The sequence below is a fragment of the Salvelinus alpinus genome, chromosome 12 (genome assembly GCF_045679555.1).
Source record: "Salvelinus alpinus chromosome 12, SLU_Salpinus.1, whole genome shotgun sequence".
Lineage (NCBI taxonomy): Eukaryota > Metazoa > Chordata > Actinopteri > Salmoniformes > Salmonidae > Salvelinus > Salvelinus alpinus.
In genome coordinates this window covers 57,992,365-58,007,907 of record NC_092097.1, presented here as the reverse complement: position 1 = coordinate 58,007,907, position 15,543 = coordinate 57,992,365, and the positions used below count along the sequence as shown (strand labels likewise).

The window sequence follows — 15,543 nt, the reverse complement described above, 5'->3', positions numbered from 1 at the left end:
TGCACTTTGTTCTCTGTAATGGCTTTCTCTCTCTTCCATAGAGTTGACTCATATTGTGGAGGGAGGAATAATATTTAATATACTGGAAATGTATTATCTCTCTCTCTCTCTCTCTCTCTCTCTCTCTCTCTCTCTCTCTCTCTCTCTCTCTCTCTCTCTCTCTCTCTCTCTCTTTATCTCTCTCTCTCTTTATCTCTTTATCTCTCTCTCTCTCTTTATCTCTCTTTATCTCTCTCTCTCTCTCTCTCTCTCTCTCTCTCTCTCTCTCTCTCTCTCTCTCTCTCTCTCTCTCTCTCTCTCTCTCTCTCTCTCTCCTTCTCTCTATCTCTTTATCTCTTTATCTCTTTATCTCTTTATCTCTCTCTCTCTCTCTCTCTCTCTCTCTCTCTCTCTCTCTCTCTCTCTCTCTCTCTCTCTCTTTATCTCTCTCTCTCTCCTTCTCTCTCTCTCTCTCTCTCTCTCTCTCCTTCTCTCTCTCCTTCTCTCTCTCTCTCTCTCTCTCTCTCCTTCTCTTTATCTCTTTATCTCTCTCTCTTTATCTCTCTCTCTCCCTTTCTCTCTTTCTCCCTTTCTCTCTCTCCTCCCCCCTCTCTCTCTCCTCTGTCCCTCTCTCTCTCTCTCTCTCTCTCCTATGTATGATGCTGCGTGTGTGGTGTTATTTATATACACAGTACAGTGCCTTGCAAAAGTATTCATTCCCCTTGGCGTTTTTATTATTTTGATGCATTACAACCTGTAATTTAAATGGATTTTTATTCATGTAATAGACATATACAAAATAGTCTAAATTGGTGAAGTGAAATGAAAAAAAGTACTTATTACAAAAAATATAAAAATAATGTAAAATACAGAAAAGTGCTGCGTACATATGTATTCACCCCCTTTGCTATGAAGTCCTTAAATAAGATCTGGTGCAACCATTTACCTTCAGAAGTCACATAATTATTTAAATAAAGTCCACCTGTCTGTAATCTAAGTGTCACCTGATCTCAGTATATATACACCTGTTCTGAAAGGCCCCAGAGTCTGCAACACCACCAAGCAAGCGGCACCATGAAGACCAAGGCGCTCTCCAAACAGGTCAGGGAAAAAGTTGTGGAGAAGTACAGATCAGGGTTGGGTTATAAAAAAATATACAAATGGAAAGAATATGGCACCACAACAAACCTGCCAAGAGAGGGCCCACCCACCATAACTCACGGACCAGGAAAGGAGGACATTAATCAGAGAGGCAACAAAGAGACCAAAGAAATAACCCTGAAGGAGCTGCAAAGCTCCACAGTGGAGATTGGAGTATCTGTCCATAGGACCACTTTAAGCCGTACACTTCACAGAGCTGGGCTTTACGGAAGAGTGGCCAGAAAAAAAGCCATTACTTAAAGAAAAAATAAGCAATCATTTTTGGTGTTCGCCAATAGGCATGTGGGAGACTCCCCATATCTATGGGAAGAAGGTACTCTGGTCAGATGAGACTAAAGCTGAGCTTTTTGGCCATCAAGGAATACACTATGTCTGGCGCAAACCCAACACCTCTCATCACCCTGAGATCACCATCTCGTGGTGGCAGCATCATGCTGTGGGGATGTTTTTCATCGGCAGGGACTGGGAAACTGGTCAGAATTGAAGGAATGATGGATGGCGCTGAATACAGGGAAGTTCTTGAGGGAAACCTGTTTCAGTCTTCCAGAGATTTGAGACTGGGACGGAGGTTCACCTTCCAGCAGGACAATGACCCTAAGCATACTGCTAAATCAACACTCGAGTGGTTTAAGGGGAAATATTTAAATGTCTTGGAATGGCCTAGTCAAAGGCCGGACCTCAATCCAATTGAGAATCTGTGGTATGACTTAAAGATTGCTGTACACCAGCGGAACCCATCCAACTTGAAGGAGCTGGAGCAGTTTTGCCTTGAAGAATGGGCAAAAATCCCAGTGGCTAGATGGGCCAAGCTTATAGAGACAAAACCCAAGAGTCTTGCAGCTGTAATTGCTGCAAAAGGTGGCTGTACAAAGTATTGACTTTGGGGTGAATAATTATGCACGCTCAAGTTTTCTGCTTTTTCTTGTTTGTTTCACAATAGAAAATATTTTTCATCTTCAAAGTGGTCGGCATGTTGTGTAAATAAAATGATACAAACCCCCCCCAAAAATCCATTTTAATTCCAGGTTATAAGGCAACAAAATAGGAAAAATGCCAAGAGGGGTGAATACTTTGGCAAGTCACTGTATGTATTAGTGTACAAGTCAATGCATTTCATTTATTTTCTCTGACAGCCAATCAGATATTGATGAATAGGATCCATAATTCTGTTTCATAATCTCCCTTTCTGTGCGTGCGTGCGTGCGTAGGTACCCATGTGATGGAGGGTTCCGGCAGGATGCTGGTAACAGCTGTGGGGGTCAACTCTCAGACCGGTATCATCTTTACACTGCTGGGGGCCGGAGAACCAGGGGAAGAGGAGAAGAAGGAGAAGAAAGGTATGTCCCGCCCTCTTTTTCACTTCCTTCTCTCTCTGGTGCCACTTATTGTTATCCTACTGTATTGTCCAAACAATTGGGTTCTGGAGTAAATTACTGTACCCTTTTCTACTGTAATGTCCTATACAACAGGTTCTGGAGTAAATTACTGTACCCTTTTCTACTGTTATGTCCTATCCAGCAGGTTCTGGAGTAAATTACTGTACCCCTTTCTACTGTAATGTCTAATCCAACAGGTTCTGGAGTAAATTACTGTACCCTTTTTTAGTGTAATGTCCTATCCAACGGGTTCTGGAGTAAATTACTGTACCCTTTTCTACTGTAATGTCCTATCCAACGGGTTCTGGAGTAAATTACGGTACCCTTTTCTACTGTAGTTCCCTATCCAACGGGTTCTGGAGTAAATTACTGTACCCTTTTTTTACTGTAATGTCTAATCCAAAGGACAATCTACACACTACTTATTTAATAGTAAATGTGTGCTCTGTTACCTGAATGCTGTATAATAGAATGTTGCACTGTTACAGTGATGCCACTCTACTGTAGACAGTAGTCTCGATGTGTACTTCCATGCTACACTATAACAGAATCTCATTGCAGTGAGATCTCACCCACACTGCCAACCGTTTTTAACTGTGATTCTCAGATAGACAGTGGATGTATACACTATACACTTGTACCAGAGCATAGCAAAGCTCCTACTGGTTTGTAATAATGAATGATTCCTTTTCAAACCTCTTAGTTTACTGAGTGGGTGCGTTGAAGGGGGTCCTTTATACTCCGACCATAAAGGACTATAAAACCACAGAGTGAAGACGAACGGGTACTTCTTGTTTGAAGTCGAGTATCCATCCTGGAGAAAAAAGATTGAATCGATTGACTCTGTTTAGCCTTCGCTGCATGTCTTACCCAGTAGGCGATGCTGGTGGTGATGACGTCATTTCAACCAGTCTTGCCATTTGGGTTGTTGCTTTTAAACTGTTCCAACTGTAGACTGAGTGGCGGCAGTACTTCTTGTTTGAAGTCCATCTTTGGATAACTAGGTTTTAATCTCTGTGATGTTACTCTAAAGTACTGTCTAAATAATAACTACATGCAAACCACACAGCATGTACTATATGACTGGTAGGTTCTTCACTCACTACAGGTCCCTGAACCGTACTGTAGTGACTCGGGTATATTCTACAGGCCCCTGAACCGTACTGTAGTGACTCGGGTATATTCTACAGGACCCTGAACCGTACTGTAGTGACTCGGGTATATTCTACAGGACACTGAACCGTACTGTAGTGACTCGGGTATATTCTACAGGACACTGAACCGTACTGTAGTGACTCGGGTATATTCTACAGGACACTGAACCGTACTGTAGTGACTCGGGTATATTCTACAGGCCCCTGAACCGTATTGTAGTGACTCGGGTATATTCTACAGGACCCTGAACCGTACTGTAGTGATTCGGGTATAATCTACAGGACCCTGAACCGTACTGTAGTGACTCGGGTATATTCTACAGGACCCTGAACCGTACTGTAGTGACTCGGGTATATTCTACAGGACCCTGAACCGTACTGTAGTGGCTCGGGTATATTCTACAGGACCCTGAACCGTACTGTAGTGACTCGGGTATATTCTACAGGACCCTGAACCGTACTGTAGTGACTCGGGTATATTCTACAGGACCCTGAACCGTACTGTAGTGACTCGGGTATATTCTACAGGACCCTGAACCGTACTGTAGTGACTCGGGTATATTCTACAGGACTCTGAACCGTACTGTAGTGACTCGGGTATATTCTACAGGCCCCTGAACCGTACTGTAGTGACTCGGGTATATTCTACAGGACCCTGAACCGTACTGTAGTGACTCGGGTATATTCTACAGGACCCTGAACCGTACTGTAGTGACTCGGGTATATTCTACAGGACACTGAACCGTACTGTAGTGACTCGGGTATATTCTACAGGCCCCTGAACCGTACTGTAGTGACTCGGGTATATTCTACAGGCCCCTGAACCGTACTGTAGTGACTCGGGTATATTCTACAGGCCCCTGAACCGTACTGTAGTGACTCGGGTATATTCTACAGGACCCTGAACCGTACTGTAGTGACTCGGGTATATTCTACAGGACCCTGAACCGTACTGTAGTGGCTCGGGTATATTCTACAGGACACTGAACCGTACTGTAGTGACTCGGGTATATTCTACAGGACCCTGAACCGTACTGTAGTGACTCGGGTATATTATTTTGGCGTTGTCATTGTCCTTCCCGGCATTGTCACAGCTACTTTGCTGGATCTGCATTCAGGCTTTCACAGTAAGGGCTCCGTTCGTTGTGCTTTCGCAGTAAGGGCTCCGTTCGTTGTGCTTTCGCAGTAAGGGCTCCGTTCGTTGTGCTTTCGCAGTAAGGGCTCCGTTCGTTGTGCTTTCGCAGTAAGGGCTCCGTTCGTTGTGCTTTCGCAGTAAGGGCTCCGTTCGTTGTGCTTTCGCAGTAAGGGCTCCGTTCGTTGTTAAAAGGGTACTGGTATGTTCTGGTGTGAAGTCTCCAGGTTGCCTCTCCTCTCCTTACTCTCTTGTTATATACAGTATATGGTTCTATAAACCAACACACAGGTGAGGCAGTGGAGGATGGCCAACAAAACACGGGTAGAGTGTCTCTCTTGTTACCCTAGTCACCCTCTAGTCAACCTTGTCCCACGCCCCTATACCCAATACCCACCAGGACCAAACCCTTAACCCCCGTAACCACCCTACTAAACCACCCTAACCCCTTTCCCGGTCCTTGATAAACACCAACCAACTACTCGGCTTCTGTCACTCAGGTTCGTCCCTTAAAAATAGGATCCCTACCCCCTCAATCCACAATAGAGTTTCTACAGTGTTAAATTACAGCCTGTGATTGGTTAAATCAACATGATTCCAGCCTGTGATTGGTTAAATCAAAATTATCCCAGCCTGTGATTGGTTAAATCAACATTATCGCTGAAAATCAGAGCCTGTCATTGGTTAAATCAACGTGATCCCAGCCTGTGATTGGTTAAATCAACATTATCACAAAAAATCTGAGCCTGTGATTTGTTAAATCAATGTGATCCTAGCCTGTGATTGGTTAAATCAACTAACCACTAACAAGATATTGAGTTAAATGCTTGAACCTTAAATTCACCCCAGTAAGACATAAACGAGATTAAACTTGAACTGATTCATGTTTTGTCATCTGTGCGATGCCAGGATGTCCACGTTTAGGATGACCGCTCCACGTTTAGGATGACCGCTCCGCGTTTAGGATGACCGCTCCGCGTTTAGGATGACCGCTCCACGTTTAGGATGACCGGTCCGCGTTTAGGATGACCGCTCCGCGTTTAGGATGACCGGTCCGCGTTTAGGATGACCGCTCCACGTTTAGGATGACCGCTCCACGTTTAGGATGACCGCTCCACGTTTAGGATGACCGCTCCACGTTTAAGATGACCGCTCCACGTTTAGGACCGCTCCGCGTTTAGGATGACCGCTCCACGTTTAGGATGACCGGTCCGCGTTTAAGATGACCGCTCCGCGTTTAAGATGACCGCTCCGCGTTTAGGATGACCGCTCCACGTTTAGGATGACCGCTCCACGTTTAGGATGACCGCTCCACGTTTAGGATGACCGCTCCACGTTTAGGATGACCGCTCCGTGATTAAAACACCTCTTTGATGCTGTTAGTTATTCTGAGAGAACAGTTTAGGATGACCGCTCCGTGATTAAAACACCTCTTTGATGCTGTTAGTCTGAGAGAACAGCATCTTCAGACTACTACTACATAAAACATATCCTGCATCCCGTTTGACCAGAGCCTATAGGAATGGAAGACTATTCTATGGTCTGAGACATTCTACATGTTAGTCATTTAGCTGACTCTCTTATCCAGAGAGACTTACAGTTAGTGAGTCATTTAGCAGATGCTCTTATCCAGAGAGACTTACAGTTAGTGAGTCATTTATCAGACACTCTTATCCAGAGTAACTTACAGTTAGTGAGTCATATAGCAGAGGCTCTTATCCAGAGAGACTTACAGTTAGTGAATTCATCTTCAGACAGCTAGGTGGGACAACATTGGTACCAACATGGGGGGTGCCATTACAGAGAAGAGCTTGGATTGGGCTGAGCAGGAGCTGTCCTCCCGTAAGGGTGGGTGGGCCAAGAGACCAGAGGTGGCAGAAAAAAGTGCTCGGGTTGGGGTGAAGGGTTTGAGCATAGTCTGAAGGTATTCTACTAATGTAAAGTCTCTGCTTACACTCTCCTATAGAGTGCATGATGCCTGGGCTCAGTGAAGTGTACAATATTTAAACCAAGTACGGGGGTAGTAACTACTGATAACAGGGCCATGTGGACCCTGTATAGAGGTAGTAACTACTGGTAACAGGGCCATGTGGACCCTGTATAGAGGAAGTAACTACTGGTAACAGGGCCATGTAGAGCCTGTATAGAGGTAGTAACTACTGGTAACAGGGCCATGTGGACCCTGTATAGAGGAAGTAACTACTGGTAACAGGGCCATGTAGACCCTGTATAGAGGTAGTAACTACTGGTAACAGGGCCATGTGGACCTTGTATAGAGGTAGTAACTACTGGTAACAGGGCCATGTGGACCCTGTATAGAGGTAGTAACTACTGGTAACAGGGCCATGTGGACCCTGTATAGAGGTAGTAACTACTGGTAACAGGGCCATGTGGACCCTGTATAGAGGTAGTAACTACTGGTAACAGGGCCATGTGGACCCTGTATAGAGGAAGTAACTACTGGTAACAGGGCCATGTGGACCCTGTATAGAGGTAGTAACTACTGGTAACAGGGCCATGTGGACCTTGTATAGAGGTAGTAACTACTGGTAACAGGGCCATGTGGACCCTGTATAGAGGTAGTAACTACTGGTAACAGGGCCATGTGGACCCTGTATAGAGGAAGTAACTACTGGTAACAGGGCCATGTGGACCCTGTATAGAGGTAGTAACTACTGGTAACAGGGCCATGTGGACCCTGTATAGAGGAAGTAACTACTGGTAACAGGGCCATGTAGACCCTGTATAGAGGTAGTAACTACTGGTAACAGGGCCATGTGGACCCTGTATAGAGGAAGTAACTACTGGTAACAGGGCCATGTAGACCCTGTATAGAGGTAGTAACTACTGGTAACAGGGCCATGTGGACCTTGTATAGAGGTAGTAACTACTGGTAACAGGGCCATGTGGACCCTGTATAGAGGTAGTAACTACTGGTAACAGGGCCATGTGGACCCTGTATAGAGGTAGTAACTACTGGTAACAGGGCCATGTGGACCCTGTATAGAGGTAGTAACTACTGGTAACAGGGCCATGTGGACCCTGTATAGAGGAAGTAACTACTGGTAACAGGGCCATGTAGACCCTGTATAGAGGTAGTAACTACTGGTAACAGGGCCATGTGGACCTTGTATAGAGGTAGTAACTACTGGTAACAGGGCCATGTGGACCCTGTATAGAGGTAGTAACTACTGGTAACAGGGCCATGTGGACCCTGTATAGAGGTAGTAACTACTGGTAACAGGGCCATGTGGACCCTGTATAGAGGTAGTAACTACTGGTAACAGGGCCATGTGGACCCTGTATAGAGGAAGTAACTACTGGTAACAGGGCCATGTGGACCCTGTATAGAGGTAGTAACTACTGGTAACAGGGCCATGTGGACCCTGTATAGAGGTAGTAACTACTGGTAACAGGGCCATGTGGACCCTGTATAGAGGAAGTAACTACTGGTAACAGGGCCATGTGGACCCTGTATAGAGGTAGTAACTACTGGTAACAGGGCCATGTGGACCCTGTATAGAGGTAGTAACTACTGGTAACAGGGCCATGTGGACCCTGTATAGAGGTAGTAACTACTGGTAACAGGGCCATGTGGACCCTGTATAGAGGTAGTAACTACTGGTAACAGGGCCATGTGGACCCTGTATAGAGGTAGTAACTACTGGTAACAGGGCCATGTGGACCCTGTATAGAGGTAGTAACTACTGGTAACAGGGCCATTTGGACCTTATTCAGTATGCAATATGTAGTATCCAGGCTGCGGTATGCACAGGAGTGGAATTGAAGAAAAAAAAGAAATCACTCTTAATTCTAGGAATTCAAAAATTATCATTCCAAACCCATTTTTACATGTAAAGAATTATTGATGATTTTTTAAACTTTTTCCTTCAGCTCTCCTCCCAATTCCACCGCTCTGAGTAAAGTTATTGATGAAGTCGTTAAGTTGTGCTTTTTTTTCTCTCTCCCTCCAACAGATGTCTGTCTGGATGAATGTAGACCATTGTTACGATGGTGGAATTTGACATTCAAGCAGTTTAACATTTACATTTTACATTTAAGTCATTTAGCAGACGCTCTTATCCAGAGCGACTTACAAATTGGTGCATTCACCTTATGACATCCAGTGGAACAACCACTTTACAATAGTGCATCTAAATCTTTTAAGGGGGGGGGGGGGTCAGAAGGATTACTTTATCCTATCCTAGGTATTCCTTGAAGAGGTGGGGTTTCAGGTGTCTCCGGAAGGTGGTGATTGACTCCGCTGTCCTGGCGTCGTGAGGGAGTTTGTTCCACCATTGGGGTGCCAGAGCAGCGAACAGTTTTGACTGGGCTGAGCGGGAACTGTACTTCCTCAGTGGTAGGGAGGCGAGCAGGCCAGAGGTGGATGAACGCAGTGCCCTTGTTTGGGTGTAGGGCCTGATCAGAGCCTGAAGGTACTGAGGTGCCGTTCCCCTCACAGCTCCGTAGGCAAGCACCATGGTCTTGTAGCGGATGCGAGCTTCAACTGGAAGCCAGTGGAGAGAGCGGAGGAGCGGGGTGACGTGAGAGAACTTGGGAAGGTTGAACACCAGACGGGCTGCGGCGAGGGGTTTGTGGTATTTGGCCAATATACTACGGCTAAATGCCGTAGTATATTGGCCATTGGTTTAACCACAATGGTTTAACCACAATGCTCAACTGTCATCAGGGTTTGGGGTTCAATTTAATTTACATTTCTGCCAATTCAGGAAGAATTTCATTGAAATTCCAATTCTCTTCAATGCTTTTCAATTGGGAAAATGTAGAATTGGGAATTTGGTTTATATTCGGAATTGACTGGAATTGAGATGGGATTGAGTCCCAACCCTGATTCAAGCAGTTTAACCACAATGGTCTTCTGCTCTAACACTTGTTATTTTATTACTTATTTGCTGCTCAATAACATGACATGAATAACATGGTTGAGACTGATTGATCGTATTGATTGATTAGCCCCTGAAGTCCAACTCTATATTACGTTAGGTGTTCCTAATGTTTGTTATACTCAGTCCCTCATAAACCGGGTCGTTCGAGCCCTCAATGCTGATTGGCTGAAATCCGTGGTATATCAGACCGTATACCACGGGTGTGACACAAAATGACTTGTTTACTGTTCTAATTACGTTAGTAATCAGTTTATAATAGCAATAAGGCACCTCGGGAGGTTTGTGTTATATGGTCGATATACCACGGCTAAGGGCTGTACTCTGCAAATGCGTCGCTCATAAGAACAGCATTTAGCCGTAGTATATTGGCCAAATACCACAAACCCCTCGTACCTTATTGGTTTAAAAAACAAAAACACCTGACAGATTAGATCTTAAGCCTTTTTTCTCTTCACGGGTTTGAGGTTTTCGTTGAGGAAATTGGTCAAACCTCTTACTTATCCATTATTATTGTGTTGTCTTCTATGTTCTTTTCATTTGGTTTCTCCATTATTATTGCTTTGTTCTCCGTGTTCCTTTCATTTGGTTTCTCCATTATTATTGTGTTGTCCTCCATAATCCTTTCATTTGGTTTCTCCATTATTATTGTGTTGTCCTCCATGTTCCTTTCATTTGGTTTCTCCATTTATATTACGTTGTCATCCATGTTCCTTTCATTTGGTTTCTCCATTATTATTGTGTTGTCCTCCATGTTCCTTTCATTTGGTTTCTCCATTATTATTGCGTTGTCCTCCATAATCCTTTCATTTGGTTTCTCCATTATTATTGTGTTGTCCTCCATGTTCCTTTCATTTGGTTTCTCCATTATTATTGTGTTGTCCTCCATAATCCTTTCATTTGGTTTCTCCATTTATATTACGTTGTCATCCATGTTCCTTTCATTTGGTTTCTCCATTATTATTGTGTTGTCCTCCATGTTCCTTTCATTTGGTTTCTCCATTATTATTGCGTTGTTATATCCTGTTTTACAGTATATTGCGTTATAATTGTAATGCTCTGCCTGAAGAGTTCCCTTCCTCCAGCCCTCTGTTTTAAACAGCAGAGTGTTGGGCTCAATTCCATTTCAATTCCACTCAATTCAGAAAGTAAACCAAATTCCCAATTCCAAATTGTTCTTATTGAAAGGCATAGCAGAGAAATGGAATTGGAATTGAAATGTCAGTGTACTTCCTGAATTGACTGGAATTGAAATGGGATTGAGCCCAACCCTGATAGTAACTGTAGCAACACCAACTGATCGTCCTGTTATTCAAGCTCTTAACCATGTTCTTTTGGTTCACTGTTGCCCGTCTTTTTTTTACCCATGATTTACTTGCTAGACTGCCCCCATCCCTCTGCCCACCCCATCGCAACTATAGCCACCGATGGTGCTGCAGGCGGTATTGCACCTGGTAATGCCAGCCTAGTCAATGGTAGGTTGACCAGAACCTCCTTCCTGTCCTGCTACCTCCCGCTGGGTACAACTGCCTCCTCCCTCTTCCACCTCCTTCCTATATGCCCACTCTCCTCCCTCCTCCTCCACTTCCTCCTCCACCTCCTCCTCCCCCACCTCCTCCATCTCATCCTCCTCCACCTCCTCAACCTCCTCCTCCTCCTCATCCCTCCTCAACCTCCTCCTCCACCTCCTCCTCCTCCCTCCATCTCCTCCTCCATCTCCTCCACCTCCTCCACCTCCTCCTCCTCCTCATCCCTCCATCTCCTCCTTCTCCTTCACTTCCACCTCCTCCACCACCTCCTCTTCTTCCACCTCCATCTCCTCCCTCCTCCTCCTCCCTCCATCTCATCCCTCCATCTCCTCCTCCATCTCCTCCTCCTCCACTTCCAACTCCTCCTCCTCCACCTCCTCTTCCTCATCCACCTCCTCCTCCCTATATTCTCACTCTCTTGTTCATGTACCCTTCACCTTCTCTCCTTTAAATGCATGTTTCTTCTTTTCCTGAGGTTGTGAACAGTCTTCATTTCCTTCTGTCTTCCTCCTTTTTCTTGCTTTCTGTTTGTTTCCGGTTGAATGACTTGAGTAGTAATACATACAATATTAAAAAAGTTCAATAGAAAATCAAAATGATTTAGTAGCTAGGTAGTGAGGGATGATCCGGTTGCGTTTTGGAGGTTAGAGATGATGTAGCGACATGGGTTTTAATAAAGCGACGTTCTATAAGTGTTCTTGGTGATGTATGTGTTGAAGAAGGTTTGGGGGGGGTTTTGCTGGTTGCTAGTCATGACTAGCATGTCATTATCATCACGGACGTTGTTAGGGTCTAAATGTTCCCTCGGAAAGAATCACTGGTTGTTCTCTGGGCAGGTCACATAGTCGATTACTAGTTTTATGTGACTGATATCTGATGTAGATTCATCTATACGGGGGGTATCTACATCCTAAATGCCACCCTATTCCCTATATAGTGCACTACTTTAGACCAGGGCCCTATTCCCTATATAGTGCACTACTTTAGACCAGGACCCTATTCCCTATATAGTGCACTACTTTAGACCAGGGCCCTATTCCCTATATAGTGCACTACTTTAGACCAGGACCCATAGGGAAACCTAGTAGTGCACTACTTTAGACCAGGGCCCATAGGGAAACCTAGGTAGTGCACTACTTTAGACCAGGACCCATAGGGAAACCTAGGTAGTGCACTACTTTAGACCAGGACCCATAGGGAAACCTAGGTAGTGCACTATATAGGGAATAGGGTCCTGGTCTAAAGTAGTGCACTATATAGGGAATAGGGTGCCATTTGGGATGAATCCATTGTGTTGCGTACTGTCTGCTGCTCATCTGCCCCCTGGACTGTCTATCTCTCACACTACGGTCCTGACCTGTCTCTCTGCACTGCAGTGGCAGGTGAATGGGGTTAATTGTACTTTTAAGCTGCCTCGTTGTGTCCTCTGGGAGGAAGTGGAGGCAGCTGAAAAGTACAATTAACCCCATTCACCTGCCTCGTTGTGTCCTCTGGGAGGAAGTGGATCTGATATTGTGATTGAAATGAACAGAAGTAGACATGTTCATGTCACTGCCTGAGAAAGAAACAGTCTGAATATGATACAGATGGTTATAGATGTGCAGGACGATGCTCACTTGATAAGAGTTTCACTTTGTTTTCGCTTTTAGTAATATGCACCAAGGAATTCAATGTTTACATTTGGACAGATATTGTTTTGGTACAATCATTTGGTGGTAAGGTGTACCTTGAAATTAAAAGGGGAAAAAAAAAGAGTTGTAATAAATTAATTCACATGAGATATAAAAACGACATGTGTATAAGATCCAGTGGCTTTATTGGTAGTCATGTAGTCCTGTAGTCTACCAGACCCCTGTAGTCCTGTAGTCTACCAGACCCCTGTAGTCCTGTAGTCTACCAGACCCCTGTAGTCCTGTAGTCTACCAGACCCCTGTAGTCCTGTAGTCTACCAGACCCCTGTAGTCCTGTAGTCTACCAGACCCCTGTAGTCCTGTAGTCTACCAGACCCCTGTAGTCCTGTAGTCTACCAGACCCCTGTAGTCCTGTAGTCTACCAGACCCCTGTAGTCCTGTAGTCTACCAGACCCCTGTAGTCCTGTAGTCTACCAGACCCCTGTAGTCCTGTAGTCTACCAGACCCCTGTAGTCCTGTAGTCTACCAGACCCCTGTAGTCCTGTAGTCTACCAGACCCCTGTAGTCCTGTAGTCTACCAGACCCCTGTAGTCCTGTAGTCTACCAGACCCCTGTAGTCCTGTATTCTACCAGACCCCTGTAGTCCTGTAGTTACCAGACCTGTAGTCCTGTAGTCTACCAGACCCCTGTGTCTGTAGTCTACCCCTGTAGTCCTGTAGTCTACCAGACCCCTGTAGTCCTGTAGTCTACCAGACCCCTGTAGTCCTGTAGTCTACCAGACCCCTGTAGTCCTGTAGTCTACCAGACCCCTGTAGTCCTGTAGTCTACCAGACCCCTGTAGTCCTGTAGTCTACCAGACCCCTGTAGTCCTGTAGTCTACCAGACCCCTGTAGTCCTGTAGTCTACCAGACCCCTGTAGTCCTGTAGTCTACCAGACCCCTGTAGTCCTGTAGTCTACCAGACCCCTGTAGTCCTGTAGTCTACCAGACCCCTGTAGTCCTGTAGTCTACCAGACCCCTGTAGTCCTGTAGTCTACCAGACCCCTGTAGTCCTGTAGTCTACCAGACCCCTGTAGTCCTGTAGTCTACCAGACCCCTGTAGTCCTGTAGTCTACCAGACCCCTGTAGTCCTGTAGTCTACCAGACCCCTGTAGTCCTGTAGTCTACCAGACCCCTGTAGTCCTGTAGTCTACCAGACCCCTGTAGTCCTGTAGTCTACCAGACCCCTGTAGTCCTGTAGTCTACCAGACCCCTGTAGTCCTGTAGTCTACCAGACCCCTGTAGTCCTGTAGTCTACCAGACCCCTGTAGTCCTGTAGTCTACCAGACCCCTGTAGTCCTGTAGTCTACCAGACCCCTGTAGTCCTGTAGTCTACCAGACCCCTGTAGTCCTGTAGTCTACCAGACCCCTGTAGTCCTGTAGTCTACCAGACCCCTGTAGTCCTGTAGTCTACCAGACCCCTGTAGTCCTGTAGTCTACCAGACCCCTGTAGTCCTGTAGTCTACCAGACCCCTGTAGTCCTGTAGTCTACCAGACCCCTGTAGTCCTGTAGTCTACCAGACCCCTGTAGTCCTGTAGTCTACCAGACCCCTGTAGTCCTGTAGTCTACCAGACCCCTGTAGTCCTGTAGTCTACCAGACCCCTGTAGTCCTGTAGTCTACCAGACCCCTGTAGTCCTGTAGTCTACCAGACCCCTGTAGTCCTGTAGTCTACCAGACCCCTGTAGTCCTGTAGTCTACCAGACCCCTGTAGTCCTGTAGTCTACCAGACCCCTGTAGTCCTGTAGTCTACCCGACCCCCGTAGTCCTGTAGTCTACCAGACCCCTGTAGTCCTGTAGTCCTGTAGTCCTGTAGTCCTGTAGTCTACCAGACCCCTGTAGTCCTGTAGTCTACCAGACCCCTGTAGTCCTGTAGTCTACCAGACCCCTGTAGTCCTGTAGTCTACCAGACCCCTGTAGTCCTGTAGTCTATCAGACCCCTGTAGTCCTGTAGTCTACCAGACCCCTGTAGTCCTGTAGTCTACCAGACCCCTGTAGTCCTGTAGTCTACCAGACCCCTGTAGTCCTGTAGTCTATCAGACCCCTGTAGTCCTGTAGTCTATCAGACCCCTGTAGTCCTGTAGTCTATCAGACCCCTGTAGTCCTGTAGTCTATCAGACCCCTGTAGTCCTGTAGTCTATCAGACCCCTGTAGTCCTGTAGTCTATCAGACCCCTGTAGTCCTGTAGTCTATCAGACCCCTGTAGTCCTGTAGTCTATCAGACCCCTGTAGTCCTGTAGTCTATCAGACCCCTGTAGTCCTGTAGTCTATCAGACCCCTGTAGTCCTGTAGTCTACCAGACCCCTGTAGTCCTGTAGTCTACCAGACCCCTGTAGTCCTGTAGTCTATCAGACCCCTGTAGTCCTGTAGTCTACCAGACCCCTGTAGTCCTGTAGTCTACCAGACCCCTGTAGTCCTGTAGTCTACCAGACCCCTGTAGTCCTGTAGTCCATCAGACCCCTGTAGTCCTGTAGTCTATCAGACCCCTGTAGTCCTGTAGTCTACCAGACCCCTGTAGTCCTGTAGTCTATCAGACCCCTGTAGTCCTGTAGTCTACCAGACCCCTGTAGTCCTGTAGTCTACCAGACCCCTGTAGTCCTGTAGTCTACCAGACCCCTGTAGTCCTGTAGTCTATCAGAC

At 46.0% G+C, this 15,543-nt stretch overlaps 1 protein-coding gene across 8 annotated transcripts in view; it reads left to right on the top strand.

The window, feature by feature from the left end:
* The window catches only part of atp2b2 (ATPase plasma membrane Ca2+ transporting 2), a 165,208-nt gene that overhangs the window by 67,198 nt on the left and 82,467 nt on the right, over positions 1–15,543 (top strand). For 5 of the 8 annotated variants that reach the window (XM_071336936.1, XM_071336929.1, XM_071336930.1 and 2 more), the window contains exon 6: positions 2,349–2,477. In XM_071336936.1, the coding sequence (XP_071193037.1) occupies positions 2,349–2,477 (129 nt within the window). Of the gene's footprint in view, positions 1–2,348; positions 2,478–11,088; positions 11,182–15,543 lie in introns of all 8 variants that reach the window. The other 3 variants (XM_071336928.1, XM_071336932.1, XM_071336933.1) reach the window with 1 other exon arrangement.